Below are 23984 nucleotides of genomic sequence, written 5' to 3'. Positions count from 1 at the left end.
ATATGCAACTTCCAGCATTACCACGCATCTTCAACTAACGACATGGGGAGCAAATCGCATTCATCAAGGCGGGCTGTAAGGTGGACTCTAATCAAGAACTCGAATGAGCGCATACAAAGTTTGGTACCTCATGCTCCAAACCCTAAGATACAAGTAAATCCTTTTGAAGAATGACGTTGACCCGGGCGACCGTATCGCTGTGCGGCTATAGGCAACCGGGGCTTCGTGAGATTGCACGACGTTACACCATAGTCTGAATCAGGGCAATGAGTCATGGATAATCTCCTCGGAAGGCGTACCAGCGATAAATTGCCCTTACTGAATACTGAACCTCGAATTCTTGCTTATTTAAATATTATTGAAGCCGCTCTTGTATCGAGATTGCTCTTTGCAAAAATGGAGTGGACACCCCGCTTGCATAAATGACACCAGTGCGATCCTTCCGGCCAAGACTTGGCGAGAGATATATGCCAAGGAGGTGAAAAAAAAAACCCCTACAAATGGACACATAAGAGGCGATCCGTGAGCGAGCGTCCCATCTAGGTACACATGTCAGCAATGATTTTCATTACCATCCACGCTGCCAACAAACGATATATTGCACGACCACCCAACGGCTATCAGGGAGTATTTATTAAAAAGATACGCACGCACAAATATCTCAGGGTATCATTGTCCAAGGATAGTGCCGAGTGCGCCTGTACCTAATGAGAAGCAACTGTTTCAGTGGATATAGCTCTAAGAGGTTAACCTATCTCGAAGAAGACCTACAGCAGAACACAACCCGTGATATCACGTTTGGCACGAGGTGGGAACAAACTCCATTCACGGCATGGCAGACTAGCGCGAATCAGCTACTATCACTTATCGTGTATTTGGACATGCCAATTTATCGACTATCATGTGAGTGTATTAGGAGGTATTACGCCGGCTACTGGAGAGTATATTGAATGTACTTACCGAGGTGCATCTAAAAGAGATACAAATAATTTATGTAACTCGGTGGAAATGCGACACCTGAAACCAATCAGTTTCACATCCTGTTGGTTACCGCCCGCTTGTATGAGCTCTGTGGGTATGATGCTGCACGTTAAAGTTGACGGAACGAAGACAGATGGCTATATGCATACCAAGCGGCTGCTCACGACGACGGGTCCGTACCCGAGAACCCCCGAGTCGGATACTGTCACTGTAAGCGAAAGCCCGCCGAGAGGAAATCCGAGTCAGCACTTGTCAAAAGTCATTTGAAGCAACATACCTAATAGTAGACTGTTCACACCATCACTGCGCCGCTATGATCACGGGCTAACAATAAAGAGGTCTTAACCCACGCAAGACAGCTCACTGATCGGGTCTCTAGGGGTGGTGTGTTGGTGTCGTTCGTACAGTCATGCGAGGTGCTAAATTGGTGAGCACCAAGAGATTGTTCAAGTCAAGTTGGACGGAAGGTTTGATCATCACAGAAATGGCGGTGGGTTAGATATTCGGCAAATATGAGGGAGCACACAATGTGGACATGGGGATATGATCATATGTCTCGTTTCAATCTCTCCCTCACTGGGCCGCAAGCGAATCACAAGTTGGATGGATATCACCGTTTTACGTTGGACTCAAAGTCCAGCGTATGCGGCTGGATTCAGTTCATTATGTGTGATGCAAAAACGGTAACGACATAACGCGTTGTCACGTGCAAACTGGTCCATTAAGTTGCTTTTGAATATAGTTTACTCAAACACCATGTCACGATACCCAGACTATCTTTCACCGAACGCAACCCCTTCTAAACCATCCAACTCGCAGAAGTCAAGAGCAAGACGCGAGCCATCCGGTGTTTTCTCCTTGTTTCAGGCACCACAGATTCAGCTGTTCAAGGAGGCATTTCAACTTATCGACCACGACAAGGATGGCTGGGTAACGGAATCTGATCTGCGAGAGATATTCTCAAGCCTTGGTGAGGTTGCACTCGTTGATTGATGAGTCGAGCGCTCATTCAGGTTTCAGGTATTTCACCATCGAAGAGTACGCTAGATGGCCTGCTCAGCGCGCGCCCCGGTGGCCCTGGGCACAGCAAGTCGCCTCCTGCGACTCCTTCGCGCGACTCGTCAGTTTCATCAGACAGAGGTATCAATTTCACCATGTTCCTCACCATGATGAGCGAACGACTTTTCGAGTTCGATCCAGAAGCTGAGTTGAGGGAGGCTTTTGAATGTTTCGACGAGGGCGACACGGGTACGGTTAAATCTGATGAGATGCAGAAATGGATGGGAGAAGTAGGAGAAAGAATGGATCAGCAGGAAGTTCGTTTGAACTTTGCACCTGTTCTCACCGTCCGAGTGGCTGATTTTGTGCACAGATTGACAAGTTCCTTAAGAGTTCATTCACTGATCGTCAAGGAAATTTCAATTACCGCGAATGGATTAAAGTGATACGAGTGAATGATGATGGTGATGAAGCAGGACCTGACATGACATGACATGACACGAGAAAACTTGTGCGAACATTTGTACTTTACCCATTGACTAGCATAGTATCATTACCGCAATTGCATTCCTCACAGGTCCGCAAGACAACTCGTGATATGAAGTTGAAGGCCACGTAGCCTTTCGTATTAACCGTGTTATGCCCACTCCCCTTTGAGAGGCTCTGCTGGGAAGCGGTCCTTATTAAAGGCCAGTTCCTTAAAAATTTGTTCGACTCGTTCCTCCGATTCGTAGCGGCTGACTTCTTCCAAAGCTAAACTCCAGTAAATATTTAGCTTCGGGATGATAGGACCAGACGTCACCTTCTCCCCGCCCATTTCCGAGGCTCTGATCATTTCCTTCCGTTCCCGTACGGGCGGGAATGAGAAGTAATTCGGCACCTTCGTGCTCCAGAAGTTCAATACAGTTACAATTGGTGAATCGGAGTCCAATCGACGAACGTCCTTTTTCACCTCTTCCAAATACGTGCTTCATGATGCCTTCTGAATAAATTGCACGTCGATTCTTGGGCAATCCTACAGGTTGACCAGCCTGAGGTTCTGCATTGGGATTTTTGATTTGGATTACGAAAGAGGATGCGATATGAATCCTAAGTGCTTTCTGGACATCTCCCAACTCGGTCGGGTGTGAAAGGTGGTATCCGAGATGAGTGGCATTTCTTGATAGGACATTCCCTTGAGAGTTGACAATTGCATACACACCACGGCCTGCGAGGCGAACGGGTGGTGTGTGACGTGTACCTAACGACGGTTTCAAAATGGAATTGTCACTAGGGGTAAAATCATACCCCGGGTTTTTGTCTCATAAGTCTTTTCCCCCAACTTCTTCTCCAGGTCATGTAAATTGTCGCCGAGAAATATTACTGTCGCCCAAATTGGCACGTGCCTTTCGCGTTCAGGATCAGGGAGTTTTTTTTTCCCGATGATGATCAAGCGGAAATGTTTTTTATCCTTTGACGTTGATTCAGGTGGAGGTGCAGCGTCTGCGCCTTGCGCCACAAGGTTCATCTGCTCCGCATCTGCACCGGAGACATCTTTACTCTGCTCAATTTCGCCTTGCACGCTTAAGGACTCGGATGAACTAGGGACAAGGAGCACATGGAACTTGCCGACATCGTCCATAGAATGAACTTCTTCACATTGGACTTTTGGGCGGTAGAAGAAGTATATATGACCACGCTCGATTACCCCTGAAAAAAAATAGGTTCGACGATGATGAAGCACTCGGAAGAATACACTAACCTGGAGTGAATGGGTATTCATTCGTATCAGCTTCTTCTGTCTTCGGCCTCTTCGCCTCCGTCTCTTCTCCTGTTTCAGCCTTAAGAGCTTCGCGCTTCTCACCGACCTCCTGTTCGATCTTCACGTGTGCAGAGTTGTCCTCATTTTCGGTTTTCATTATTCGCCTTTGTCTTCGGGGACGAGAAGGACTTCCACTGGAGCTCATACTAGGGGCCTGTGTAGCACTGCTTCAAGTCATGTTATGATGGTGTGAACGAAACGATGAGGATTACATTGGGACAGCCCCGTTGACGTCATAGTCGCTGTATGGGGTCGCCCTGACCGTGCTTTGTTGATCTTATCCCCATTGATGGCAAGTACTGCTCGGAGACGGTCCGCTATAAAGCCTATCGACTCCTGTTTCATCCTATTCCGCGACAGCGCACTGGCACTGCGCACCGAGAAATAATATGTATATCTGTGACAAGGTCGTGATGAGTCACGCACCCCTGGGTAAGACCGGCTATTTAGGCGCTTTTCCTTAACTTGGCGGCTGCAAGTTACAAGCTTAAGCAGCTCTTCATGTCTGCTCTCAAGTTTGCAGTTTCTGCACTCAACCGCGAGAAACCTCATGTAAGTTTCAGGATATCGCTCTTACTTGCTCAGACAATTACGATCCGCTGCAGTCATCTATTACCGATTGGGTAGACATTCTCACCTCACCTTCATATAATGATGAGGCGTATGATGGGTAGGGACAATAGTATCTTGAAATGGATGCGAAGCTCATTCAACGTTTTTAAGAATCCCGGAACTAGTAGAATCAATTGCGCTACAACCAACAGGGTGCGCTTGAAATCCGGACCTAACATTGTTTAATGGTAACCATTGATGCGTTGGGCGTCCACCCCTTACACTAGAACTCCCGAAGCATCCAGAGCAATACGAAAGAAGCTCAAACATGGAGACGCACACCATCAGTACCGTGCACTTGTCGTATGTTTAAATCTCTTATCGGTGGAAGCAGATTGACTGATAGGACTAGATACTGAACGCACTTGTCGACAATGGTCCCCAGAAATTTCAAAGTGAGTTTACATGCAAATATACGACTGACTTTGGCTTATGGCAACAGCCACGTTTGCCGACGGCCAGCTGGTCGATGCCATAAAGCAACTCTCAACTGATCCAACGACGGATCAGAAAGTTAAGAAGAAGCTCATGGTCGTTCTTGCATCATGGCACTCCCAGTTCAAGGATGATCCATCGATGTCCGTTGTTGCAGGTCTCTTCAGACAATGTCGTCCTGCAGATCGTCGCAGCCAAGGATACTCAAATAATGCAGATCCACTTAGTCACGGGCCATCATCTGACTACGAAAGGAAAATGAAAGAGAGGGACGAAAAGGAGCTGGCGAAGCAACAAGCCAAGCTGGAGAAGCAAGAAGCGAAGAAACGGGCACGTAAAGCTGAGGAAGACGCAAGGAAGAAGAAGGTCCGATCCCGTCGACCCCCCTTCGACTTTGAAGCTGTGCGTGACCCCCATTGTCAGGCTCGTGATCTGCCACCAAACTAACATGATAACAGGAGAAGCCGCAAATACTGACAACCATCGCTAACGCAAGTCAAGCGTCCAGTAATCTGGTGAATGCCATAAAGCTGGTGAATAGCGAGAAAGAAAGCGTGGTCTCGAATGAACGTGTGCAGGAGTGTCTCGGAAAGGCACGTGCTATCCGTAAGCCAATAGTGCGCTATATCCAAGTCTGCATTTCTTTCTTTTGGTGTTGATTTAGTTGCTCATGACTTAAACCAGCTCGTGGAGAACGAGGAAATAATCGGAGCGTTAATCGAGACGAACGAGCACATTATCACCGCCCTGCAAATGTATGTCAACGTAGGTGGCCGCTTTCTAGCATAAATTTGCTGTTCAGTGATCTGCGTTCAGCTTTCAGCTACTGATCAGACGACGGCGTCAGATCCTACAGCGAATATACAAGCCGCAATGGCGACGACACACCTCAGCCCAAATAGTACAGGCGAGCTGTCGGTTCAGCAACGAGCAGCTGTAGAACAATACAAACAGCAACTACACGATTATGAGGAGCAAGAAAGAAGCAGGAATCATATCCACGAAGATCTTCGAGATCTATCGTTTGGTTCTCTGGGTAATGAAGAGGGGAAATTGCCCCCACCCATGAGACCAACCGCACATCGTAACATTTCACCGGATTCGGAGTGGGATCAGGGTAGGGGAAGTCTCTCTGATTTCAGTGACTACGAGAGCGAGGGAGAGGAGCAACCTAGAAACGTCGCACACCAACCTGCAGCGTCTTCAAGCTTGCGACCCTCAGAAAGAATTGTGGATGACGAGGATCCATTCGCCGATCCGTTTGCGGATTGATATCGAAGTATACCCGGAGGGATGCCGTGGGATCGGCAATATATTTTATGCACATGTAGTCAATCTTTCGTCATCTCTTGTAATAACAGGTTCTTGCTGGAATTATATGATGATACTAGGATGAATTATACTGCATTAGAAGAAGTGTTTGGTACATTGTGCGGTACTCCTGCTGAAGTCCCGAGGAACAAACGCATGCAAAATCCACTAGACATCAACCTATCTTACAGTACAGCTTGCAAGGATGAAGCTTCTCCAAAATGATGGCGACGAATAAACCAAAATCTGGGTTGTCAACCACTTTCTATACCGCTATCCATTTCATTGTTCACTACTTGTTCACCGTTTTGAGGAGATGCGCCGTTCATTTGTTGTTGGTGTTGACGAACATCTTGATGGGACTGCTGGGGCTGCTGATGCTGATGAGGGGCCATCGCGCCTCCGTGCATACTCGGGCCAAGGACTCCAAAGCCTGGGCCCCCTACAACGCCCATCGGGCTTTCCAAATATAATCGGATGAGAACGCTTTCAAGAGCGACAACAGTAGGCCCGGGGTAATCAAATGCTCGAGCATGTTCACGAATGGAGTTAAATAGAATGCTCATGCGGTCCCACAATTCTTGCTGAGATGGTGAACCCTGAGGAGGACCGATGTGAGGATAGCCGATTGCCGGAGGTCCAGGGAAAGCAGAGAACGGATGGGGCAGATGGGCGAGTGGAGGGTTTGAAGGATAGTTTTGGACCTGTGTTTGAGATGAAGTAGATGAGCTCTCCTGCTGCGTGGCAGCGGGGGCCGTAGAAGCTGCTTGTAGGGCGCGCTTCGACTCTTCCTTCTCGGCTAGAACTGTTTGCCGCCTGCCGCGACGGGTAAATGGCAGGTTTGCCAGCCCGATTGGATGTGAATGCTCAGCAATGTCTATGAGATCGTTCAGACAAGGCGATACCCCCGACACTTGCATGAAAACTCACAACAAACTCGAACTTCATCAGTGTCATAATAAGTCTTGTAGCTGATGGACGCCAGACACCCCTGCCCATCAAGCTGAGGGAATGCGTGAACAGGCCGTACTGTAGATCGTACTACTGATACGAACCTTCCTACTGGGTACCTTGCGAACGCGCTCTGGATGTTTCTTTACATACTTCTTACGACCACTCCTTGAATGCCGGGCACAAACTAGTTTAGTATGGTCCTTGAAACGGGGAGGAACTGCCTTGCTGCCATGAGTGTCGCCCTTCACGAATTCAACCATCTGTGTTTCTTCCTCATGAGCCCTCCATTCCTGAAATGCAGCGAGATTTGGGAATATAAGAGTGTATCCATCGTCACTATCGCCACAACCGTAAGGTGACCTTGCAGTTGTCGACTTTGGGGGCGCAGGTATAGCAAGGCTAGAAGGCGCTGCGGGCGTCGATGTGGATGATGGGGGATTTTGTGAATAAGTTTGCTGCTGATTCTGTTGCAAATGTGGAGGCAAAGGCTGGGACAGAGCCAGTTGCCCGAGCCTGAAATGCTGGAAACTCATTTTTGACAAGGATTCCGAACAAAAAATGGTTGGGATGAAAGCAAAAAGGTGGAAAACTGGTCCCGCGTGTGACAACTTTATACAATGTCACGTAACATTTTTGTCACACGCTTTCCTTTTTTCAACATTATGACCTCCTCCCTCAGAAATTCGTTGCATAGGCGAAATCATAAAGAGCGCTCGCAGCTCTCTCATCGCGCAAAATTTGGAATTTTAGAAAAGCACAAGGATTATGTCCAACGTGCACGGGATTATCACTCCAAGCAGGATCGTATAACGCGCCTTAGGCAGAAGGCAGCGGATAGGAATAAGGATGAGTTCTACTTTGGGATGAATAAGGAGAGGACGGTGCAGGGGGTGCATGTCAAGGATAGAGGAAATGTTTCTATGCCTATGGATATGGTTAAGCTCCTCAAGACACAAGATGAGGGTTATGTTCGGACAATGAGAGCCAACGGAATCAAGGCATACATTTTATGCGTGCTTGTATCGATTATTCGACTTATTCCTTGACAGAAAATCGAGAGGATCAAGAGCCAACTTACTGCCTTGGCTAACCTCATTGCCCCGCAGGATGATAACATAGAGGATGATGGCGAGGATGCGTTGGACGAAACTGACCTGGAAACACTTCGAGAAGCAGGTATCATACCCCCAGGAACAAAACGGCGTCCACCCCCACGTCACATTATCTTTGCTGAGAATGAGGTGGAAGGCGAGTGTATCTTGTGACGCCGTATCGTTTATGACATAATAACGTATACACTGCAGCAAAACAATTATCTCAGCGGCAATCTTCAAACAAGGCCAAAACTACGATTGAAGCGGATGTCGAACGGACTGAAGTCGATCTCGGCTGGAAGACCGTGGAAAGTGCATCGTCTCGACGGAGACGGAAAAACAAATGCTCAGCCGGTGTATCAACGGAGATTGTCGAGGATGCTGAAGAAACACGGCAACTTAATGTGGTATGCCCATATTTTCTTGTTGTCATCCGCTTCCTGAGAATTTTCACTCAGCAAAACCGGAAGCGACTCCTAAAAGAACTCGCTGCGCGACTAAAACGTGATACTCAATTGCGGTATACACAACGTGAACTAGAGATGCAAAGACTTTTGGCGGGTAAGGGAAGTCGGCGAAAGTTGCGTGGCGTCGAAGAAGTAGGGGCTGAGAACGATCAAGATGAGGACGAAATGGACGACGCGGCAGCTTCTAAGGCAAGCAAAGTGGATGAGAAGAATTACAAACCTCGTGTATACAAGTGGCGTATAGAAAGAAAGCGATAGTATTATCGAAGTCCATGACAATCCATTGTGTAGTTCGACGAGAATAGTGCGAGTGTATATTATACGAGTTCAGTCCCAGATCCGGATCAAATGATAGATTGCTAAATGTAGAAGGCGCCGAACGCTATGCTGCCTATAACCACCCAAACTGAGCTCCACCGACTGAAGCTTAAGTTCAACGAGGATGATGTCGCACTCGGTGAGGTTGAACCTGTTCCTCCCGGAGTCGCAATGGGCGTGGCAGGTGAATAAGTAACGCCGTTAGCGGTGGCAGCGACTTCGAACACAGATCCACCACCGTACTCATAGAACTTGGAACCATCAGAAAGAAATCCATGAAATAGTTGAATGTACGTACGTCAACAAGCATGAAGTTTGGGTTTCTGCCCTGTTGGCCAGTGCAGAGACTGAACTGCTCACCCAAGGAATTTGAACCGGTGACAGCATTGGTTTGATTAGCTTGACTTGGGTCCGGAGCAGGTTGGCCAAGGACCAATGTGTCCAAGAAGTGATTAATAAGGTACATAGATGTAGCAGTGGGGGTATTGGCGTTTGACCGGTTCACATTGCAATCAAATGACGTGGTGACGTCATACGCAGTTTCCCAGATGTTGGTAAATTCTGGGGGTAAGAGTATTAAGCGGTCTCCGCGGGCTCAACTGTGTAACACACCGTCAATGATGTAAGGAACGGAGTTGAAGTTGGCGTTGGAGTCCATGAAAGTTATCAATCGCGTTCCCGAATCGATGAGGCTGCCAAGGGTCGGCCAATTACTTTCAAGTAGCGAAGAGGAGGGCGGCGAGTAAGACATTGTGTCAAGCCCGACCGCTTTGAAGACAGTGTCGTAACTACTCGGTGGAAGAGTATCAGAGTTGACAATGAGCAATGAAAGTACTGGAAAAGATAACTTGAGAAATTCCGGAGTTCTGCCTTCTATCATGAAGAGTACTGACCTTCATTTGGATTGGCGTCTAGCCAGGCTTTGACTATATGCCAAGATATGAGGAAAGCAACCTGAAGGTAAATTTGGATTCTCACCAGTTGTGAGGTAAGCCTGAAGGGTTCCGCCATCCAAGAGCGACTACAATACAATGAGTACGGCATGTCAATTGGCACAACAAGTACGTTACATACACAGCTCGTGTGGCAAAGATGAATGACTCCACTCGAGTTATGAGCCTGCATTTGCAGCATTCGAATCCCGTCATTCAGCTGTTGTGTGACTGACAGGAGTTATTTTATATAAATAAATTTTGAAAGAAGTTTGTGCTCACTGTTGTAGTCCTGGGTTGCGAAAACTTCAGGAGAATAATCGAGTAAGTATCTGCGTGTACAAGGACATTGAAACTCACTATTGTTGGTACCAACAGCATAAGAATCATGGGCACCGACAAAGGTGACGTTTCCGAAACCACGGCTACACAGATCAGGACTTCCATTGCAAATCGTGGCACGGCGAAGCGGCGGCGATTCGGTGGGCGAAGCATAAACCAAGTTAGAAACGAGTGATATCATTGCAAAAGTGGACAGAGCGACCTGCGCCCTGGTGAAAGAAAACGATGGCATGATCAATACGTTCGAAGCAAGTGAGTGAGACAACAAAAATTACAGAAGGGGACTAGTTTCAGGTTGCATAGCCTATAGAAACCACGCCACTGCGGCGCCGCCGTGTGAAGTAAAACAAAGTAAGATTGGATAATGACACATGGTGAGATGGCCGAGCGGTCTAAGGCGCCAGACTAAGGATCAGCTCATTAGATGAGCAAGTTATCTGGTCCTCCGGGGCGTGGGTTCGAATCCCACTCTCATCAATACTTTTGCTGCGCTTCGCCATGAATTTTTTTAAGTGCGATAAATATAATACCCGCTGCCCTCTTCGACAATATTTATTATATTATGTACATGAGATTTGCGAGAGGTACCGCGAAAGTAATCCTCAGAAGGTGGTGGTGACGATCGTAATGATACACAGTGCGATTCGGAAACGAACGCAAGAAGTAGCCGATTAATTTTCCAGTAATAGATAGCTCAATCACGTCAAAGTTTCTGTGATACTGAAATGCACATGGTCCCCCTCGCCTAGGGTAAGCCTGACTGGTAGACGGGGATCAATACGCACAGGAGCGCTTGAGCCAACAAAAAAGTCTCCACGACTAAAATTCCTAGTGATGGCGGCTGCCTCTTCCTCTGTGAGATTACGGGGCCGTTTGTTGGGCCGAAAGGTAGATGAAGATGCGCCAGTAAATGCACCGTTGTAATCATAATATTGATGCTGGCTGAGAGTAGGTGCTCCATGGACAAATCCCAGGGGTGCCTGAGCAAATGTAGACACACCAGGAGCTGAGAGATTACAAGATCGTGAATAAGTAGACTACGTTTCAGCGAAGTCAAATAATTACTTTGATGCGACTGATTTTGGTCGCTTTCAGGATCTGGATATGCGCATGTTGCACCGATACCTCGTTTTAAGCAGCTCTAATGGGAGGTACGCGGTCAATTTATTGGAGAACGAATATGTTTGTTCGAGATCTGTACCAACCTGGCACGGTAATACCTCGCTACAACGAGTTTTACCGGTATGACATGCAGTACATGCTCGCCTTACTGAAGGGGCTTTTGCTAGACATTATATATACATATGTGTCATCGTTGACGATTATGGTGCAAAAGCTCACCTTTACGAGTTGCTGTTGAATCGTTGACTGGCGATGGGCCATTGGAGGTATGTTGCTGTTGCTGCTGTTGAGCGTCGGCAGCATGTTGATGAAGTTGATGTAGTTGTTGTGCGTCCATGGCCGACGCCGCGTCATGCGCCGGTGTAGATGCCTCACTAAGAGCCGACATGGGTGTTGCGGAGCGGTGAGGTTCCGACGCTGTTCGGTAAAGCGGGAATATAAGTAATTCATCGGAGCGGATATACCTATTTAATTGATATTTATCTCCATTTATGCGTATTTGTACATCCGGTAGCTTCCGCCACACCGGCCAAGGCATGGTTCTGTGCCGTAATTACCGTACCGGTAATCGATTCATTCCGGGTCGGTAACAGTTCTTGCCTGCACCACCATGTCATCCCAATCTCCGTCTCAGCCACCTCCCTTCTCCGATTTCGAGTATGTATTTGATCCTGCTCTCGCAAGTCTATCCCCTCCTCTACTTCCCATCCCATCATCCGCAGACCTCTTCTCTCCGTCCGAAACAACTGATCTGCTAGGATTCCTGGACAACTTTAATTGGGATTTCGAATCAGATCCCGCTCTCACTGCGCCCTATCCTGTGCAGCAAAGCGCGCGTGATCTAGATAATTCGGGAGAAATTATGTCGCCGATACTCCCAGAGCGATCTGAGATGCCATCAGATACTTCGAACGCCAGACCTTCATCTTCATCATCCGCAACTTCGTCTTCTCCCTCGAAACAAGATTCCACAGGCACGAAGCGCAAGAGAGCTTCTGCAGCCCCGTGTCAGACGGGGAGAGCCAAAGTCCTTCTATCAACCCCTCAGAAAAGACTCAATCATATCATGTCAGAGCAAAAGCGTCGTAACGCCATTCGTGAGGGATACGCCCAGTTGATATCCCTTCTCGCCCCAGCTGGTGCACAGGCTATTGATATGCCTACTAGGGGTAGACCAAAGGGCAGCGGTAGCAGGGGGAAGGGCCACAGCAAAGGCAAGAGCGGGGTCCTCTTTCGAACAGTTGAGTATTGCCGGTGGCTCGAGGAAGGGAGGGATGCTTTGATGGATGAAGTACTTCGTCTTGAAGCAGCCGCAGGCATTGTCTACCCGTCTCCGTAGTAACGGGTATGCACTTTATTAAGACAACTTTCCGAAACCGTAGTGAGTAGTTCGGTCTTTATGCGCCCGGAGCTCATCAGTCTTCTAGAATATAGAAAATGCATTCCCCTTATTCACTGCCAGTTCAGGGTTACAGAACCCTGGCGGAAGCATGTCCACAAATTCCCATTTTTTTGCTCGAGGCTGCAGCTGTTTATATTGTATATTGGTCGAATTTCTCGACGTGAATTGTATTGTACCTTTCCATAATTCTTATCATGCCTTTCGACGTACTGCCACATAAATACACACAGTTTCTTTTTTATTTAGGGACCGCATATTGAATTGCGATATTCTGTCTGGCTACTGTGTTGTCCGCTTCCCACCTGCAGGTCGACATAAATCAAACACAAACTTGTCTTACAAAAGCCCGTGGTTTCAGAGTACAATACCAGCGGCGTCAAAGCGCGTGTGTGCCAAGATCCGCCTTGATGCCAGCTAGTGTCTACAAGTGGTGCGTCAATTTTCTGAAGCGGGACAACATTTTCTTCGGGATATTGTCTGACCGACTAATATTGTTTGGCCCCAGCGGTTGAATATTGAAGGGCGACATCACGGACAGAACTCTCAACAACTATTCGCCATGCCGGGCTGTGTATTTAGGCGGGTACGTATCATGCGGTATCGCGTAATCTTCAACGCTGACTCGGAATGTATGCATCGTGCATCTACTAAGTGTGAGCCTCCATATATAGGGCAGCCAAGAGTAGAAAGAAGGACGCCGTGAGGGACGCCGCTGTCTACACAAGCGTGCATCTCGGAGAGCCGGAGGAACCAAATAGGTTCGGTTCCTGGATCCGCAAAGGTTGAGGGCGAGGATACAGGATGAAGAATTTATTAGGCTCAAGGCCGGTCACGAGGGCACTGCGTCCTACTCACATGTGGCTCCGTATTTTTGTAATCTGTCGGCGGCGGTGCTCCTCTCAACCAGGTTTACTCCATCACGGCGTTCGCACAGTAGCAACAGTACATCTCAAGCTCCAAGGGCTGTCTCAAAAATTGCATGTGTCGTATTTCTCGTACGCAAATATTGGGTTTAACATACAACATTTGTTAGCCCATTAACAAGTCCGTATGATACTACAAATACACCGGGAAAGATATTTCAGGCTTCTGAGCGCATAGACCTACAAAGGCATTGACAAAACCAATAGAACAAACAGTCACGTATTGAGAACTCTTACAAAACACTCCTATGCCACTTGTCCTCGACACCATCAGCCATCGTCAAGTATGGCATCAAGTCACTCGTCAAAAACTCGCTTGGCCATTGTTGCCTGACTTGATCCATGAGATACTTCGTAGCAATTTTCAAGTGATCATCCTTGACACTTGGGGCGATCTTCTGGACGCCGGGTGCTTGCTCTGCGATGATGCGGTCGACATACGGTGCGGTAATCTGCTCGCCAGTGTCAATACGTGAGCTGTACTTCACCCACTGCCAGAGTTGCACCCGTGCGATCTCAGCAGTAGCGGCATCCTCCATCAAGTAGCTGACAGGGATGCAGCCATTGCCACCGATCCAAGCTCCGCAGTAGGCGAGAGCCACAGAGACATTGGAGCGAATGCCGTCCTCGGTAATTTTTCCGGCAACATTGGAGCTCAGCAAGTCCGCTGCAGCGACTTTCACATCCTCACGTCGGACGTGATACTACAACGTATGGATGATCAGCATTATGAATTATGACAGAAATAAAAATGTCGCAGATGCGAACCTGATTAGGACCCAGCATATTTTCGTCAAACACCTTGCGAGCGATCTGGTTGATCAAGGGGTGCGCAATCCATGTTCCATCATGGCCAGCCGTGACCTCGCGAAGCTTGTCTGCTCGGACCTTCTCCATTGCCACCTCGTTGGCTTTGGGGTCATCTTTGATGGGAATTTGCGCAGACATGCCGCCCATGGCAGCAACCTTCCTCCTAAAAACACGTGTAAGCACTATGATAACGCGCAGAAAATAGCCTTACCTGTGACAAGTTTGGATCAAAAGACGCACATACGCATCCATGAAAGGCACAGTCATAGTAACATCCTTCCTGTCTGGTAATACGGCACTTCTATCGGCCCTGCGCTTCTTGATTGCACTAAATATATAATCCCATCTGACCATACCACGTGAGTGAGCAAATTGACTATTCACAACAAACCATCTATATTCCCTCACCTTCCGCAATTGAGTCCGGCAGAGTGGTTTCTCAGCTCAAAGAGAATTTCTTCCATCTGGAATGCTGCGGGAAGCGTCTCAATGAGGACGGTTGCCCTGATTGTGTTGTGAGGTATTCCAATGTAGGACTGGGAAAAGAGGAAGACGTCATTCCACAGACGGGCCTCGAGATAGTGCTCCATCTTTGGAAGATAGAAGAAGGGGCCCGAGCCACGTTTTATGAGCTCATGAGCATTGGTGTAGAAGTAGAGCCCAAAGTCGAAGAGAGACCCCGAGATAGGGGTGTTGTCGACCGTGACACGCGTCTCGTCCAAGTGCCAGCCCCTAGGTCTACACAAAATATAAACAACTGAATGAGCCAGTATCAAAGATATCAAACGTACCGGACAAGAAGCACAGCTGGATTCTCAGATAACTTATATTGCTTGCCGCTGGATGAGAAGTCGATCTGTCGGTTAATTGCATCCCGCAGATTGACTTGACCAACAATCATGTTTGCGAATGTAGGAGCACTAGAGTCTGGAAACATTACATTAACGCGATGATTGGCACCGTGAATGATCCGCGTACCTTCGAAGTCTGCCATGAAGGTCTTTGCACCACTGTTTAGGGCATTGATGACCATCTTCCGGTCAGTAGGACCAGTGATCTCAACGCGTCTGTCTTCAAGACCGGGTCCAGGGGGTGCGCAGTGCCATGAAGGTTCAGCACGGATGTGTGCTGTTTCAGGAGGAAAGTCAAGAGGTACTCCTGAGTCAAACCTGCGCTGTGCATCATCGCGCGCAGCTAGGAGGCTCTGTCTTGTAGACTCGAAGGTTCTATGAAGTGCAGCAAGAAATGCAACTGCACCATCGGTAAGGATTTCAGACTGGGCGTCCTGTGCGACCTTTGTGTGGATCTGAACACCTGCGACCATGATTTGAATGAATAGGGAGTGATAAGTAAGGAGTAAGACGATCAGCGGCGTGCGTATTAAGTAGTACTAGGTCTCGGGACTCCGACACACCGCGCTAGTGTTTCCGCGAGCATGTGTTTTTGACCCAATATTGACCCGTCGTTTTTCGGGTGTCCATCGCATGTCCGCATTTCGGAATATACGTCATTGTTCGAGTCACCGTTTTGCGCCCACCAAATTCTCCGTTCCACGTCTCCGTTTTTCGATTTTAATTGTCCTGGCCGCCCTCCCGGTAGTCGATCCTTGCACCACATATGTGACATACTCTCGCAGGTCGCGTTTCTGGACAAACATATACATAGGTGAGTTGATGCAAGCACAGAGAAGACTACTGTCCATCTAGAACCAGACGTGACCCGAGTCGCGTACATATATTTCCGGCACATGTACGTAAGCCTAGATCAACGCATGAAGAAGCTGGTTCACAGGTCTTATCGACGAATACGCAATCACCACCTTGGGTTTTGTCTACTGGTGGTTCTGTGAGACCCGTACCAGTACTGCACAGGGGCGAGAGCTGTTTCGAGGTGCAACGCCACAATGGACACCAAGGAGACACTAGTACTGATGGGATTGGATCGAGAAGCGCTGGCCCGATTATCCGAAAATCTAATAAATCTGTGATCATAACTAAAATCTAGGTTCGAACCATAATGATATACGCTGGAACGAAGGGACGGCGGTGAGATGGGAACCAAGGATCTTGGTATGATATCGTAGCATGCAATGCAATGCAATATTACTTCCGTAGAAGCTACAGGGAAATACACTAAAACGCGAAAACAAACAATTGAGTGAACAAAATGGATAGAAATTATCCCCAGTCAACTTCCAATTCGTGAGCTAGCCAGTCGTCGTCTTCATCGTCTCCATCATCAGCATAATCTTCGTCCTCAGCACCTTCCTCAAAATTCTTGAGAGGTTCAGATAGCAGCGGTGATGGTTTACGGCTGTGATCCGAGAGCGACTCGGTATCTACCAATTCATCAGCAGTGACAGCCTCTTTCAGTTTGGATGCTCCACTTCGACTTGCGGCTAGTTTCTTGCGCTTGGCAAGGGGAGAACGAAGAGCATCGCCCAGCTTGTCACCAACCCCATTAGTCCCACTGTCAGAAGGTGTGACGCTTCGTAGCCTTTTGCGTTTCAGTCGAGGAGTAGTATTTGGACTACTGTAGGAAGGATGGAATTAAACCGGCAATTTGAAGGGCGGGATTCGAACCTTAGTTGACTTCGAGTTTCATCAAGCATGGCATCATCGTTATCAGATAACACACTTCTCGCACTACTTCTTTCACTCATGGCATCATCTTCATCGTCGCTCTCGTTCATAGCAGCTTCAACTTCATCATTGATGTCGTTCCAATCGATGTCCTGAAGCTCCAAGGACGCGCTCCCTGCTGGGGCAGGCTCCACGTCCCAGTCGTCTGCATCGGGCTCCGGATCTGAAGAAATCTGGTGTGGGTCGAGGATCGGACTAGAATTGGGAGCTGCGGCTGACGGGTCATCCAATAAATATGGAGTCTCATCTTGTCGACGCCACAGTGCTATCGAGTCCGTGAACCAAGATAACCACACAATCTTGATTCCCCCTCGCTTCCGTGCGGCATCTACCTTGACTGTGCCATGCTATACGATAGAAGATCTATGAGCTAGAGTCGTATGAAAGATAGAGAGCGAGCGACCTTGGCGGCAACCACGTGGGTAATTCGACTGGATAGCTCAGTGTAGCATTGTGCCCCAAACATGTGAGCTATTTTCCAGATCTCAGTTGTTTCGGGCTTTGTATCAAGAGGTATCACACTGGAAAATAATATATGTACCCCTTGCAGAGTATCCAAGCGCATTTGCGGAATAATTTTCTGCGGCCCAATTGATTGACGTTACATGAGAGATATAAACCACTTACTGTCACGTCATGGGCTTTAGAGCGTGTAAGGGTGGGCCGTCGTTTCTTACCTCGGTCTTCTGGCGATCTGTTGTCATATGAGGTAAAGAAGCGACGATGGACTTCCCCAAGTAGCTGTAATAAATTTAATTAATGCTACACTCTACAATGTGAAAGATACACACATAGCCAACCCGTTGAAGCTCGGTATCGTCGTTTTTCAATAACGCCTTGCGTGGAACTTTCTCTGCCTTGGGGCTTGCTGCTGCCTTCGTATCACTCTTCGGATGATAGGATGATGAATCTCCAGGTAGTGCAGTCGATCTGGTATCGTCAGACTCCAGCAGAGCTTCTTGCTTCTTGGCTAACGGACGCTCTTCGACTTGGGCTTCGAGTGCCATGGAATTTCGCGTTAGCATCGCCTTCGATTCCATCTCTGCTTTTTCATGTTCTTCGGGTGTTGATGTTGGTAATGACGGGGTTTCGGATTCAGAAACAGGAGGTGAGGGCGGCTTGGCTAGTTGTTCCAGTCAGCACGAATTGATGAAGACCCTTTCTAAAAAAAGACTCGCCAAGAGAGGGAGATGGGACTGTGGGGGCGAGAGGTTCGATTTTGGGCAGGAAGGCAGAATTAATGTCTCCTATGCCAACGAAAAAGTCATCTTGAAAAAGAAAATCAGTGTGGGGGTTTTAAGGCACGATGTGACAACAACGGCACGAACACGGAATGACTTTGATAAGGTTCGGACTCCACTCCCAAACGTCTGCACGATCATCGATGATAACTACCATGGATGTATCACAGGGAAATAGACGTTGTAGACTTTTCTGCGTGAGACCTTGAATGATGTTGAGCTGCAAGATCACTATCAGATGAAGTCACTCACTCCCGCTTTCATCTCTACTGAGAATCCTTCCTCCAAATATTTTACCATCAGGGTCAATGGCAGCACAAACCTCTTCTGCATAGGCTCGAGTACCCATGGTGTATACATGCATCTCATACTTTGCCGATATATTCTGAAAGAATTCCTGGGTTCCAGGTCTTGTAGAAATGAGCTAGCCACTCTGACGATGAAGTAAAGGCCCTACGCACCGAGGTTTGATGTAATACATGCATCCTTCATTCTCGATTAGTTTCTGCTTTCCCTTTCCTTTGTGCCCGCCTCTTGGAACTGAGACCATTCCAAACGATTCTGGACCCAGACGAAACTTTCGTACGTCCTGCAAAGCTTCCCAGTTTGGATTGCATTCGTCTTCAGCATCGGACGCTGTCCCGTCAGAGTCGTCATCAGAGGGTTCGTCGTTTGGAGTAGTCGATCTCTTCTTGGTTTGTCTGGCCTCCCATGCCTCGCCTTCTGCGATCCACTCACCCACAGTCGGGTCGACCGTCGCATGCACTATGGTTTGGTCAAGATCGACGATGAGAGAAAGTTTCCTCGACTTGAGTAAGTGGTCTGCTGTTTCCTTCTCTAACCTCCGGGCTTCCTCCAAGGAAACCGTTGGACCGAAGGCAGAATGCGTCATTTGGATAGATGCGCGCGACGCATCAGAGAATCCCGTATAATCAAATCTGAACATGCGTCAATAGAGTTCATGCGACCTAGTGATACACGCACTCTGTCATATCCTTCCCGCACAACCCGCATAGTCCCCCAATCTGAACTCCATGCTTGCATGGCTCCGTGATGCATATGATAGGCCTCTGTTTCGCCTTCTGGGTGGAGATACAGTCGCCAGACTTGACCCTCCAGGATTCGACAGTTCCTTCAATTGAACAGTCCCATGTGCCAAACCGAGTTTCTGGCTTCGAGACTGTTGCAGGAGATGAATACAGGAAGGAGTACGTCAATAGCCGGGTCCCGCGCTGCACAGTAGCACCTAGCTGGACATCGAGTGATGTGATCTTTATAGGATACGGTAGCGTCGGTGGCAAAAATATATCTGTCGGACTCGACATTTGGCTATCAGAGAGCCCAGTGCGAAGTTGATGTCGAGTGTAGACTTGAGCGATGACCTCGATGATGCACGAGACTGGATGACTTTGTTTACTCAACCGTATTGAGTAACTTTGACCCTTCCGCTAAATAACTTAAAACGACATTTGGTTCAAAGATGTCGCCTCCGCTCTTGTTCTCCACAATTGAAGTTACAAGACAAGCGTTTTACAGGACAGCGCTATCGTATGCTATCGTCAATCTCAAGCCAATCGTGCCAGGACGTGAGCCTAGCCCTTCGTACCATATTTCAATCTCAGGCTCATAAGCCGGACTTTTAGACGTGCTCGTAATCCCCAATCGACCTGTGCCGCGCTTGACGGATCTCACTACAGCAGAATTAACGTCCCTAATCGCTTCTGTCCAAAATGTCGGTCGAGTGGTCGAGCGAGCGTACGGCGGTGACGCGTTGACTGTGGCATGCCAGGTATAATTACTGGCTGACGAACATAGGACTCGATATTCACCTATATATACGGTCTAGGACGGAAAGGCTGCAGGACAGTCTATACCTCACGTCCACTTCCATATCATGCCTCGGAAATACCACGGAGACTACTTTTCGCAGAGAATGGATGACATATATCCTGCATTACAGCAGTCGGAAGCGGACTTGCCCCGCGACTTCCAGAATATCAAAGTGTCTAGCACCACCGTGCAACATCACCAGCTCAAAGTCGATGCAGATGAGGACAGATTACCGCGGACGCTGGAAGACATGGAGCAGGAGGCGACATGGCTGAGAGGTTTCTTTACATGATGCCAACGCAGTGCAATGCTACGTGCCCATTCTGCTATAATTTGGAAGGTTTAAATACATAGGATAAATCTAAGCGTCTAGAGGAAGGTGTGTCTATCCTGGCCTAGATTGTATCATTCCAGACATTCCAAGCAATATTATGACCGCAACCCTCTACGTGCTTTCCTGAAGTGCCTGATCCTGCAAGGCACAATACAGGCGGGGCCAGACTCGCGTTGCCATCCTGTTCGGAGTAGAATGCGTTATCGCCCTCTATAGATTCCAGACCATCATATCCGCCACCGCTGGCATCGGCGGAAATGCGCATCATCCGTATGCCATTTTTCCAAGATCCGTAAAGCCTAGACTTAACGGCTGCAAGTTGTACCAGCCCTTCATCCCAGCCCTTCTCAAACTCCTCGCGAATAGTCTGATGTTGAATGTCGGTGATAAAGGATGCTGACGTGCACAGGGAGAGTAGCACCGGTGGTGATGGAACGATGCGTACCTTAGGAATAACTATTCCAGCAGGTACGTGGATAATATCTGGCTCTGACGCGGCTGGTTCTTCCCTGAGCGAGATAGTAGCTGTGGCGAGACCACGCCGACCTGGTCTAATACGTCTGGCTGCGGGCTGTGGCATGCCTGCTAGCGTAGTAGTAGTGGCTGCATTGTGCTGTAACCAAGTTTTCAACTCCTTTTCCCGTGCTTTTGCTCGCCTGACAGTTGCAGTCGCACATATCTTTCCAATGTTGTTCCATTCCGTCGCCTGCGATTGGTCTCGCGCAACGCTGCATCCATCAAGAATCAGATGTCGCAGACCATGAAATCGAATCAGTATCCCCTCCATATCCGAGGCAAAAATATTACATGTGGACAGGTCAAGAAGGCGTAATGCAGGGACGGAGGACGGGATGCTGCTGATAAATCGGGATACTTGACGAGATGGTATACGGAGACGCAGGTGGATCAATGAGCTGATATATTTTGAGCACAATAGGACAGATATTGGCTCGAGTCGAAAGAAGACGAGCGGTTGTGCAAAATGTTTCGCATTCGATATCAATGGTTCGGGAGGATCCTGGACGATAGATAGGGCTGGTAACTTGTAGGAAGGCCAACGGGAAAGTGCAGTCAAGGTAGTATCGAAATAAGCTCCCTGACAAGTACACGTTGAGCGAAAAGTATAACGTTCAACGCGAGATGTTACCTTGAGAAATTGAAAATATGTGGCTTTCTGGACGCTTCATCACACACGTCAGGAGGGATAAACGAAAGGAATTGACAAGTTGATACTCACTAGGGGCGGAAACGTAAAGAGAGGAAGCGCAGGTCTTCCCTCGGCTTATGAAATATCTCCTCAAGATGCTCTGGAGCAAAGTTGGGTCCCACGAAGAGAAGGAGAGAAGATATTCGAGGGAGGATCCCCAGTAAATTGACGAGGACATCAGCATCGACAGTCCAAGTCACGATACCAAAGTCCTTAACCCAGTTTCTCTCGTTATTGGCATTGCGCAAGCGACTATACAATTGTACGATCTGCTGGGCATGCTTGAGGTGTATGCGTTCGAATAAATGATGGATAGGCACAGGCGATTTGGGTATCGCTCTTGTCAGGGCAAGGACATCTTGTTGGAACGAGTCGGCTGGTAGGTGACTGATAATTGCACTATACAGCTCTGCAGGAAGTCCATCCAGCTGCATTACCGCAGAGGTTGGAGAAGGTAAGCTAGCGGCGCTAGTAGTAGCAACGGCTGCCACGGAATGTGACTCGGAGACTTCGTGGAACATTACTGCACTGCTAGAGTTAAAGTCAATGACAGAGATGAGTCGAGATGTCGTATAGGAATGTGATGCGGCCAAGTGATGTAACTGCCGAACGAAGTGTTCCAGAATTACTTATATACTGTGCAGCTAACACATAACGGCTCAGATCACAAGGGCGTCGTAATCTTGAAAGTGTTTGGATGGCGCCAAAATTAAAAGGATGAGCTAGTAGCAAGACTCTTTGCCACGATAAGCACGGCCGGTGTAGTACTAATAGCCGAGTAGACTAATTGAATGAGCTAACAGTGTGACTTTCACAATATTTGTGATTGTAACGAAGCTTGCCTTCACATCAGCTTTCCAACGAGACTACCCTCCAGCCAGGCTGATGTCCCTTCAGCACCTCCAATTAACAACTCAACTCCTTCAGCAACCGCCTTTCTAGTGTCTTCCTTGTCTCCCCAATGCACCCGTGGCGTCCAAGCAACCAGATGTGCTCCAACATGTGCAATCGCAACCCTCGTGAGCGCTTCATCAGGCTCACTTCCTCCTCTATAAGCCAAGAGGAAGGATCTAATAATCGTGGACGTCTCCTCCTGGCGGCTTGCATAGAACCGCTGAAGCAGCCGCATCTCTGCGCAGAACTGACCAATGTCTAGCCCCCGAAGACCCACCTTCGCCACCTCCCAGTCCAGCACATAAAGCTTCTCTAACCCAGGCGCGTCCCCCTCTGACTCTCTCCGAAGGGTTACCATGATATTCCCAGGCCAGAAATCTCCATGTGTGAACACCTCTGTTGTGCTACCAATTTCATGACTGCGGGTCTCCGCTAGCTTCGAGATAACGGCCAGTTTCTCCTCAGGGATATCTAGACCGGGATCCGCCAAAGCCGCGATATTATCTCTACCGCTAAGCGTAGATATGAGGCGACCATATGTAACCAAAGCCGAGATCGTCTTGCCCATTTCATTGTTACCGAAAATACCCATATCGAAAGACGCGTCTTTGTTCCAGGCATGGACACGCCCAAGGAAACGACCGATCGCGGCACCAATTGCTTCGGCGAGTGTCTGTGGTAGCGCCTCGTCAATCACCAACTGTTTCAGCGTACGAGCGTCCGTCCCGCAATCGTCAATGATCATGACGTGGGCTTCTTCGTCGAAGAGATGGACGTTAGGAACGGTAATGACATCGTCATCAGCGTGCATCTTGCGGACGAGCCGTAAGGCTTCCACGTCGAATTTCTGCCAGGTCGTTATCAGTCCAGTTCCTGTGTAACGCCACTTCAAAAGAAGCCTTACTTGGCGCTCTGTAGAAAGAGCCATCGTACCGAGTGCAGCGACATACGGTGCTGCATACTTCAACACCAATGTTGCGCTGCCCTTGAATGAGTCGTTGAGGTATATTCTATATGTGAAGTTGGTGAAGCCTCCTGTCAGCGCGTTTATTGTATGTGATGCGAAAGGGGTATTAGACAAATATCTTCGTACGCCAGCGATGGTGGTGAGGTCAACGTCTCTCATGTCCGAGTAGATGGGTATTACTGGGTTATCGTCACTGCGATAACTACATGCAGCCTGCCTTTTAAGCACCTGTTCAAGTCATAACGTTAAGCACCCATGTTTGACTCAAGACGCTCGCTACCGATAGAAGGTGCGGATCCGAGGGATGTCATGCAGTGTCGCCTTACCAATGTCAGCAATTGCCATGTGGCTATTAAGTATAGGCAT

General features: G+C 48.3%; 13 protein-coding genes and 1 non-coding gene across 14 annotated transcripts; 6 read left to right on the top strand and 8 right to left on the bottom strand.

Annotated features, from left to right (window-relative positions):
- Positions 1–1737: 1737 nt before the first annotated feature.
- On the top strand, positions 1738–2473 carry F5147DRAFT_562937 (EF-hand; the record flags this gene model as incomplete). Its single annotated transcript, XM_041430647.1, has 3 exons — positions 1738–1951; positions 2002–2333; positions 2354–2473. The coding sequence occupies 3 exons, from the start codon at positions 1738–1740 to the stop codon at positions 2471–2473; spliced, it is 666 nt and encodes a 221-aa protein (XP_041300031.1).
- Positions 2474–2596: 123 nt separating this feature from the next.
- F5147DRAFT_624119 (uncharacterized protein) lies at positions 2597–3951 on the bottom strand. The gene is made up of 4 exons (XM_041432647.1): positions 3722–3951; positions 3268–3669; positions 2783–3220; positions 2597–2733 (listed from the first exon to the last, which is right to left on the bottom strand). Exons 1-4 carry the CDS (start codon positions 3924–3926, stop codon positions 2618–2620), a joined length of 1161 nt encoding a protein of 386 aa, XP_041300030.1. The 5' UTR covers positions 3927–3951; the 3' UTR covers positions 2597–2617.
- Positions 3952–4215: 264 nt separating this feature from the next.
- F5147DRAFT_662753 (uncharacterized protein) lies at positions 4216–6233 on the top strand. Its single transcript, XM_041434816.1, has 9 exons — positions 4216–4333; positions 4387–4451; positions 4505–4546; positions 4621–4696; positions 4746–4788; positions 4836–5230; positions 5287–5460; positions 5513–5593; positions 5645–6233. Exons 1-9 carry the CDS (start codon positions 4283–4285, stop codon positions 6098–6100), a joined length of 1383 nt encoding a protein of 460 aa, XP_041300029.1. The 5' UTR covers positions 4216–4282; the 3' UTR covers positions 6101–6233.
- On the bottom strand, positions 6215–7662 carry F5147DRAFT_600785 (uncharacterized protein). The gene is made up of 3 exons (XM_041432222.1): positions 7195–7662; positions 7070–7142; positions 6215–7016 (listed from the first exon to the last, which is right to left on the bottom strand). Exons 1-3 carry the CDS (start codon positions 7624–7626, stop codon positions 6394–6396), a joined length of 1128 nt encoding a protein of 375 aa, XP_041300028.1. The 5' UTR covers positions 7627–7662; the 3' UTR covers positions 6215–6393.
- A 93-nt stretch (positions 7663–7755) lies between these two features.
- On the top strand, positions 7756–8912 carry F5147DRAFT_766552 (u3 small nucleolar RNA-associated protein 11; the record flags this gene model as incomplete). Its single annotated transcript, XM_041440785.1, has 4 exons — positions 7756–8112; positions 8143–8347; positions 8398–8594; positions 8646–8912. 4 exons carry the CDS (start codon positions 7756–7758, stop codon positions 8910–8912), a joined length of 1026 nt encoding a protein of 341 aa, XP_041300027.1.
- On the bottom strand, positions 8817–10526 carry F5147DRAFT_5226 (PLC-like phosphodiesterase). Its single transcript, XM_041429938.1, has 8 exons — positions 10265–10526; positions 10187–10210; positions 10047–10135; positions 9951–9993; positions 9866–9898; positions 9585–9806; positions 9271–9533; positions 8817–9223 (listed from the first exon to the last, which is right to left on the bottom strand). Exons 1-8 carry the CDS (start codon positions 10476–10478, stop codon positions 9014–9016), a joined length of 1098 nt encoding a protein of 365 aa, XP_041300026.1. The 5' UTR covers positions 10479–10526; the 3' UTR covers positions 8817–9013.
- A 93-nt stretch (positions 10527–10619) lies between these two features.
- On the top strand, positions 10620–10723 carry F5147DRAFT_t4. The gene has a single exon. It is a non-coding gene; the product is annotated as a tRNA-Leu (tRNA).
- A 4-nt stretch (positions 10724–10727) lies between these two features.
- On the bottom strand, positions 10728–11792 carry F5147DRAFT_662744 (uncharacterized protein). Its single transcript, XM_041434815.1, has 4 exons — positions 11588–11792; positions 11452–11531; positions 11312–11387; positions 10728–11252 (listed from the first exon to the last, which is right to left on the bottom strand). The coding sequence occupies exons 1-4, from the start codon at positions 11754–11756 to the stop codon at positions 10945–10947; spliced, it is 633 nt and encodes a 210-aa protein (XP_041300025.1). The 5' UTR covers positions 11757–11792; the 3' UTR covers positions 10728–10944.
- Positions 11793–11859: 67 nt separating this feature from the next.
- On the top strand, positions 11860–13196 carry F5147DRAFT_662740 (uncharacterized protein). The gene is made up of 2 exons (XM_041434814.1): positions 11860–12746; positions 12796–13196. Exon 1 carries the CDS (start codon positions 11979–11981, stop codon positions 12705–12707), a length of 729 nt encoding a protein of 242 aa, XP_041300024.1. The 5' UTR covers positions 11860–11978; the 3' UTR covers positions 12708–12746; positions 12796–13196.
- Positions 13197–13734: 538 nt separating this feature from the next.
- F5147DRAFT_662736 (malate synthase) lies at positions 13735–15890 on the bottom strand. Its single transcript, XM_041434813.1, has 6 exons — positions 15482–15890; positions 15295–15430; positions 14912–15241; positions 14715–14849; positions 14462–14666; positions 13735–14397 (listed from the first exon to the last, which is right to left on the bottom strand). The coding sequence occupies exons 1-6, from the start codon at positions 15825–15827 to the stop codon at positions 13927–13929; spliced, it is 1623 nt and encodes a 540-aa protein (XP_041300023.1). The 5' UTR covers positions 15828–15890; the 3' UTR covers positions 13735–13926.
- Positions 15891–16680: 790 nt separating this feature from the next.
- On the bottom strand, positions 16681–19711 carry F5147DRAFT_562389 (uncharacterized protein; the record flags this gene model as incomplete). Its single annotated transcript, XM_041430615.1, has 10 exons — positions 16681–17035; positions 17086–17492; positions 17549–17725; positions 17773–17886; positions 17937–18268; positions 18303–18413; positions 18474–18590; positions 18639–18796; positions 18848–19324; positions 19371–19711. 10 exons carry the CDS (start codon positions 19709–19711, stop codon positions 16681–16683), a joined length of 2589 nt encoding a protein of 862 aa, XP_041300022.1.
- On the top strand, positions 19371–20560 carry F5147DRAFT_5013 (HIT-like domain-containing protein). The gene is made up of 3 exons (XM_041429929.1): positions 19371–19972; positions 20030–20175; positions 20233–20560. The coding sequence occupies exons 1-3, from the start codon at positions 19867–19869 to the stop codon at positions 20506–20508; spliced, it is 528 nt and encodes a 175-aa protein (XP_041300021.1). The 5' UTR covers positions 19371–19866; the 3' UTR covers positions 20509–20560.
- A 51-nt stretch (positions 20561–20611) lies between these two features.
- F5147DRAFT_563637 (uncharacterized protein) lies at positions 20612–22191 on the bottom strand (the record flags this gene model as incomplete). Its single annotated transcript, XM_041430686.1, has 3 exons — positions 20612–21646; positions 21698–21731; positions 21788–22191. 3 exons carry the CDS (start codon positions 22189–22191, stop codon positions 20612–20614), a joined length of 1473 nt encoding a protein of 490 aa, XP_041300020.1.
- Positions 22192–22404: 213 nt separating this feature from the next.
- On the bottom strand, positions 22405–23855 carry F5147DRAFT_600760 (kinase-like domain-containing protein). Its single transcript, XM_041432221.1, has 2 exons — positions 23556–23855; positions 22405–23498 (listed from the first exon to the last, which is right to left on the bottom strand). Exons 1-2 carry the CDS (start codon positions 23775–23777, stop codon positions 22602–22604), a joined length of 1119 nt encoding a protein of 372 aa, XP_041300019.1. The 5' UTR covers positions 23778–23855; the 3' UTR covers positions 22405–22601.
- Positions 23856–23984: the final 129 nt, after the last annotated feature.

The sequence above is a fragment of the Suillus discolor genome (assembly GCF_016758755.1).
Source record: "Suillus discolor strain FC423 chromosome Unknown F5147scaffold_1, whole genome shotgun sequence".
In the NCBI taxonomy this organism is placed as follows: Eukaryota; Fungi; Basidiomycota; class Agaricomycetes; order Boletales; family Suillaceae; genus Suillus; species Suillus discolor.
Note: the sequence above shows the minus strand (reverse complement) of the source record. Positions and strands in the feature narration are given on the sequence as shown.

Bases quoted from the DNA above. Each gene is read 5' to 3' on its own strand.
- F5147DRAFT_624119 (XM_041432647.1), bottom strand. From the start codon at position 3,926: ATGAGCTCCAGTGGAAGTCCTTCTCGTCCCCGAAGACAAAGGCGAATA. The intron at 3,670-3,721 runs GTTAGTGTATTC...ATTTTTTTTCAG, and splicing joins TGAATACCCATTCACTCCAG to GGGTAATCGAGCGTGGTCAT. The intron at 3,221-3,267 runs GTATGATTTTAC...AACCGTCGTTAG, and splicing joins TTATGAGACAAAAACCCGGG to GTACACGTCACACACCACCC.
- F5147DRAFT_662753 (XM_041434816.1), top strand. From the start codon at position 4,283: ATGTCTGCTCTCAAGTTTGCAGTTTCTGCACTCAACCGCGAGAAACCT. The intron at 4,452-4,504 runs GTAGGGACAATA...AACGTTTTTAAG, and splicing joins AATGATGAGGCGTATGATGG to AATCCCGGAACTAGTAGAAT. The intron at 4,697-4,745 runs GTATGTTTAAAT...TGATAGGACTAG, and splicing joins ATCAGTACCGTGCACTTGTC to ATACTGAACGCACTTGTCGA.
- F5147DRAFT_600785 (XM_041432222.1), bottom strand. From the start codon at position 7,626: ATGAGTTTCCAGCATTTCAGGCTCGGGCAACTGGCTCTGTCCCAGCCT. The intron at 7,143-7,194 runs GTTCGTATCAGT...GCATTCCCTCAG, and splicing joins GCAAGGTACCCAGTAGGAAG to CTTGATGGGCAGGGGTGTCT. The intron at 7,017-7,069 runs GTGAGTTTTCAT...ACGATCTCATAG, and splicing joins TGATGAAGTTCGAGTTTGTT to ACATTGCTGAGCATTCACAT.
- F5147DRAFT_5226 (XM_041429938.1), bottom strand. From the start codon at position 10,478: ATGCCATCGTTTTCTTTCACCAGGGCGCAGGTCGCTCTGTCCACTTTT. The intron at 10,211-10,264 runs GTGAGTTTCAAT...ATTCTCCTGAAG, and splicing joins TGCTGTTGGTACCAACAATA to TTTTCGCAACCCAGGACTAC. The intron at 9,994-10,046 runs GTATGTAACGTA...ATTGTATTGTAG, and splicing joins ATCTTTGCCACACGAGCTGT to TCGCTCTTGGATGGCGGAAC.
- F5147DRAFT_662744 (XM_041434815.1), bottom strand. From the start codon at position 11,756: ATGTCGGCTCTTAGTGAGGCATCTACACCGGCGCATGACGCGGCGTCG. The intron at 11,532-11,587 runs GTGAGCTTTTGC...TATAATGTCTAG, and splicing joins TTCAACAGCAACTCGTAAAG to CAAAAGCCCCTTCAGTAAGG. The intron at 11,388-11,451 runs GTTGGTACAGAT...ACCTCCCATTAG, and splicing joins GCGAGGTATTACCGTGCCAG to AGCTGCTTAAAACGAGGTAT.
- F5147DRAFT_662740 (XM_041434814.1), top strand. From the start codon at position 11,979: ATGTCATCCCAATCTCCGTCTCAGCCACCTCCCTTCTCCGATTTCGAG.
- F5147DRAFT_662736 (XM_041434813.1), bottom strand. From the start codon at position 15,827: ATGGTCGCAGGTGTTCAGATCCACACAAAGGTCGCACAGGACGCCCAG. The intron at 15,242-15,294 runs GTACGTTTGATA...TATTTTGTGTAG, and splicing joins CCAGCTGTGCTTCTTGTCCG to ACCTAGGGGCTGGCACTTGG. The intron at 14,398-14,461 runs GTTCGCATCTGC...CATACGTTGTAG, and splicing joins ATATGCTGGGTCCTAATCAG to TATCACGTCCGACGTGAGGA.
- F5147DRAFT_5013 (XM_041429929.1), top strand. From the start codon at position 19,867: ATGTCGCCTCCGCTCTTGTTCTCCACAATTGAAGTTACAAGACAAGCG. The intron at 19,973-20,029 runs GTGAGCCTAGCC...CCGGACTTTTAG, and splicing joins CAAGCCAATCGTGCCAGGAC to ACGTGCTCGTAATCCCCAAT. The intron at 20,176-20,232 runs GTATAATTACTG...TATACGGTCTAG, and splicing joins CGTTGACTGTGGCATGCCAG to GACGGAAAGGCTGCAGGACA.
- F5147DRAFT_600760 (XM_041432221.1), bottom strand. From the start codon at position 23,777: ATGAGAGACGTTGACCTCACCACCATCGCTGGCGTACGAAGATATTTG. The intron at 23,499-23,555 runs GTAAGGCTTCTT...ACGACCTGGCAG, and splicing joins CTCTTTCTACAGAGCGCCAA to AAATTCGACGTGGAAGCCTT.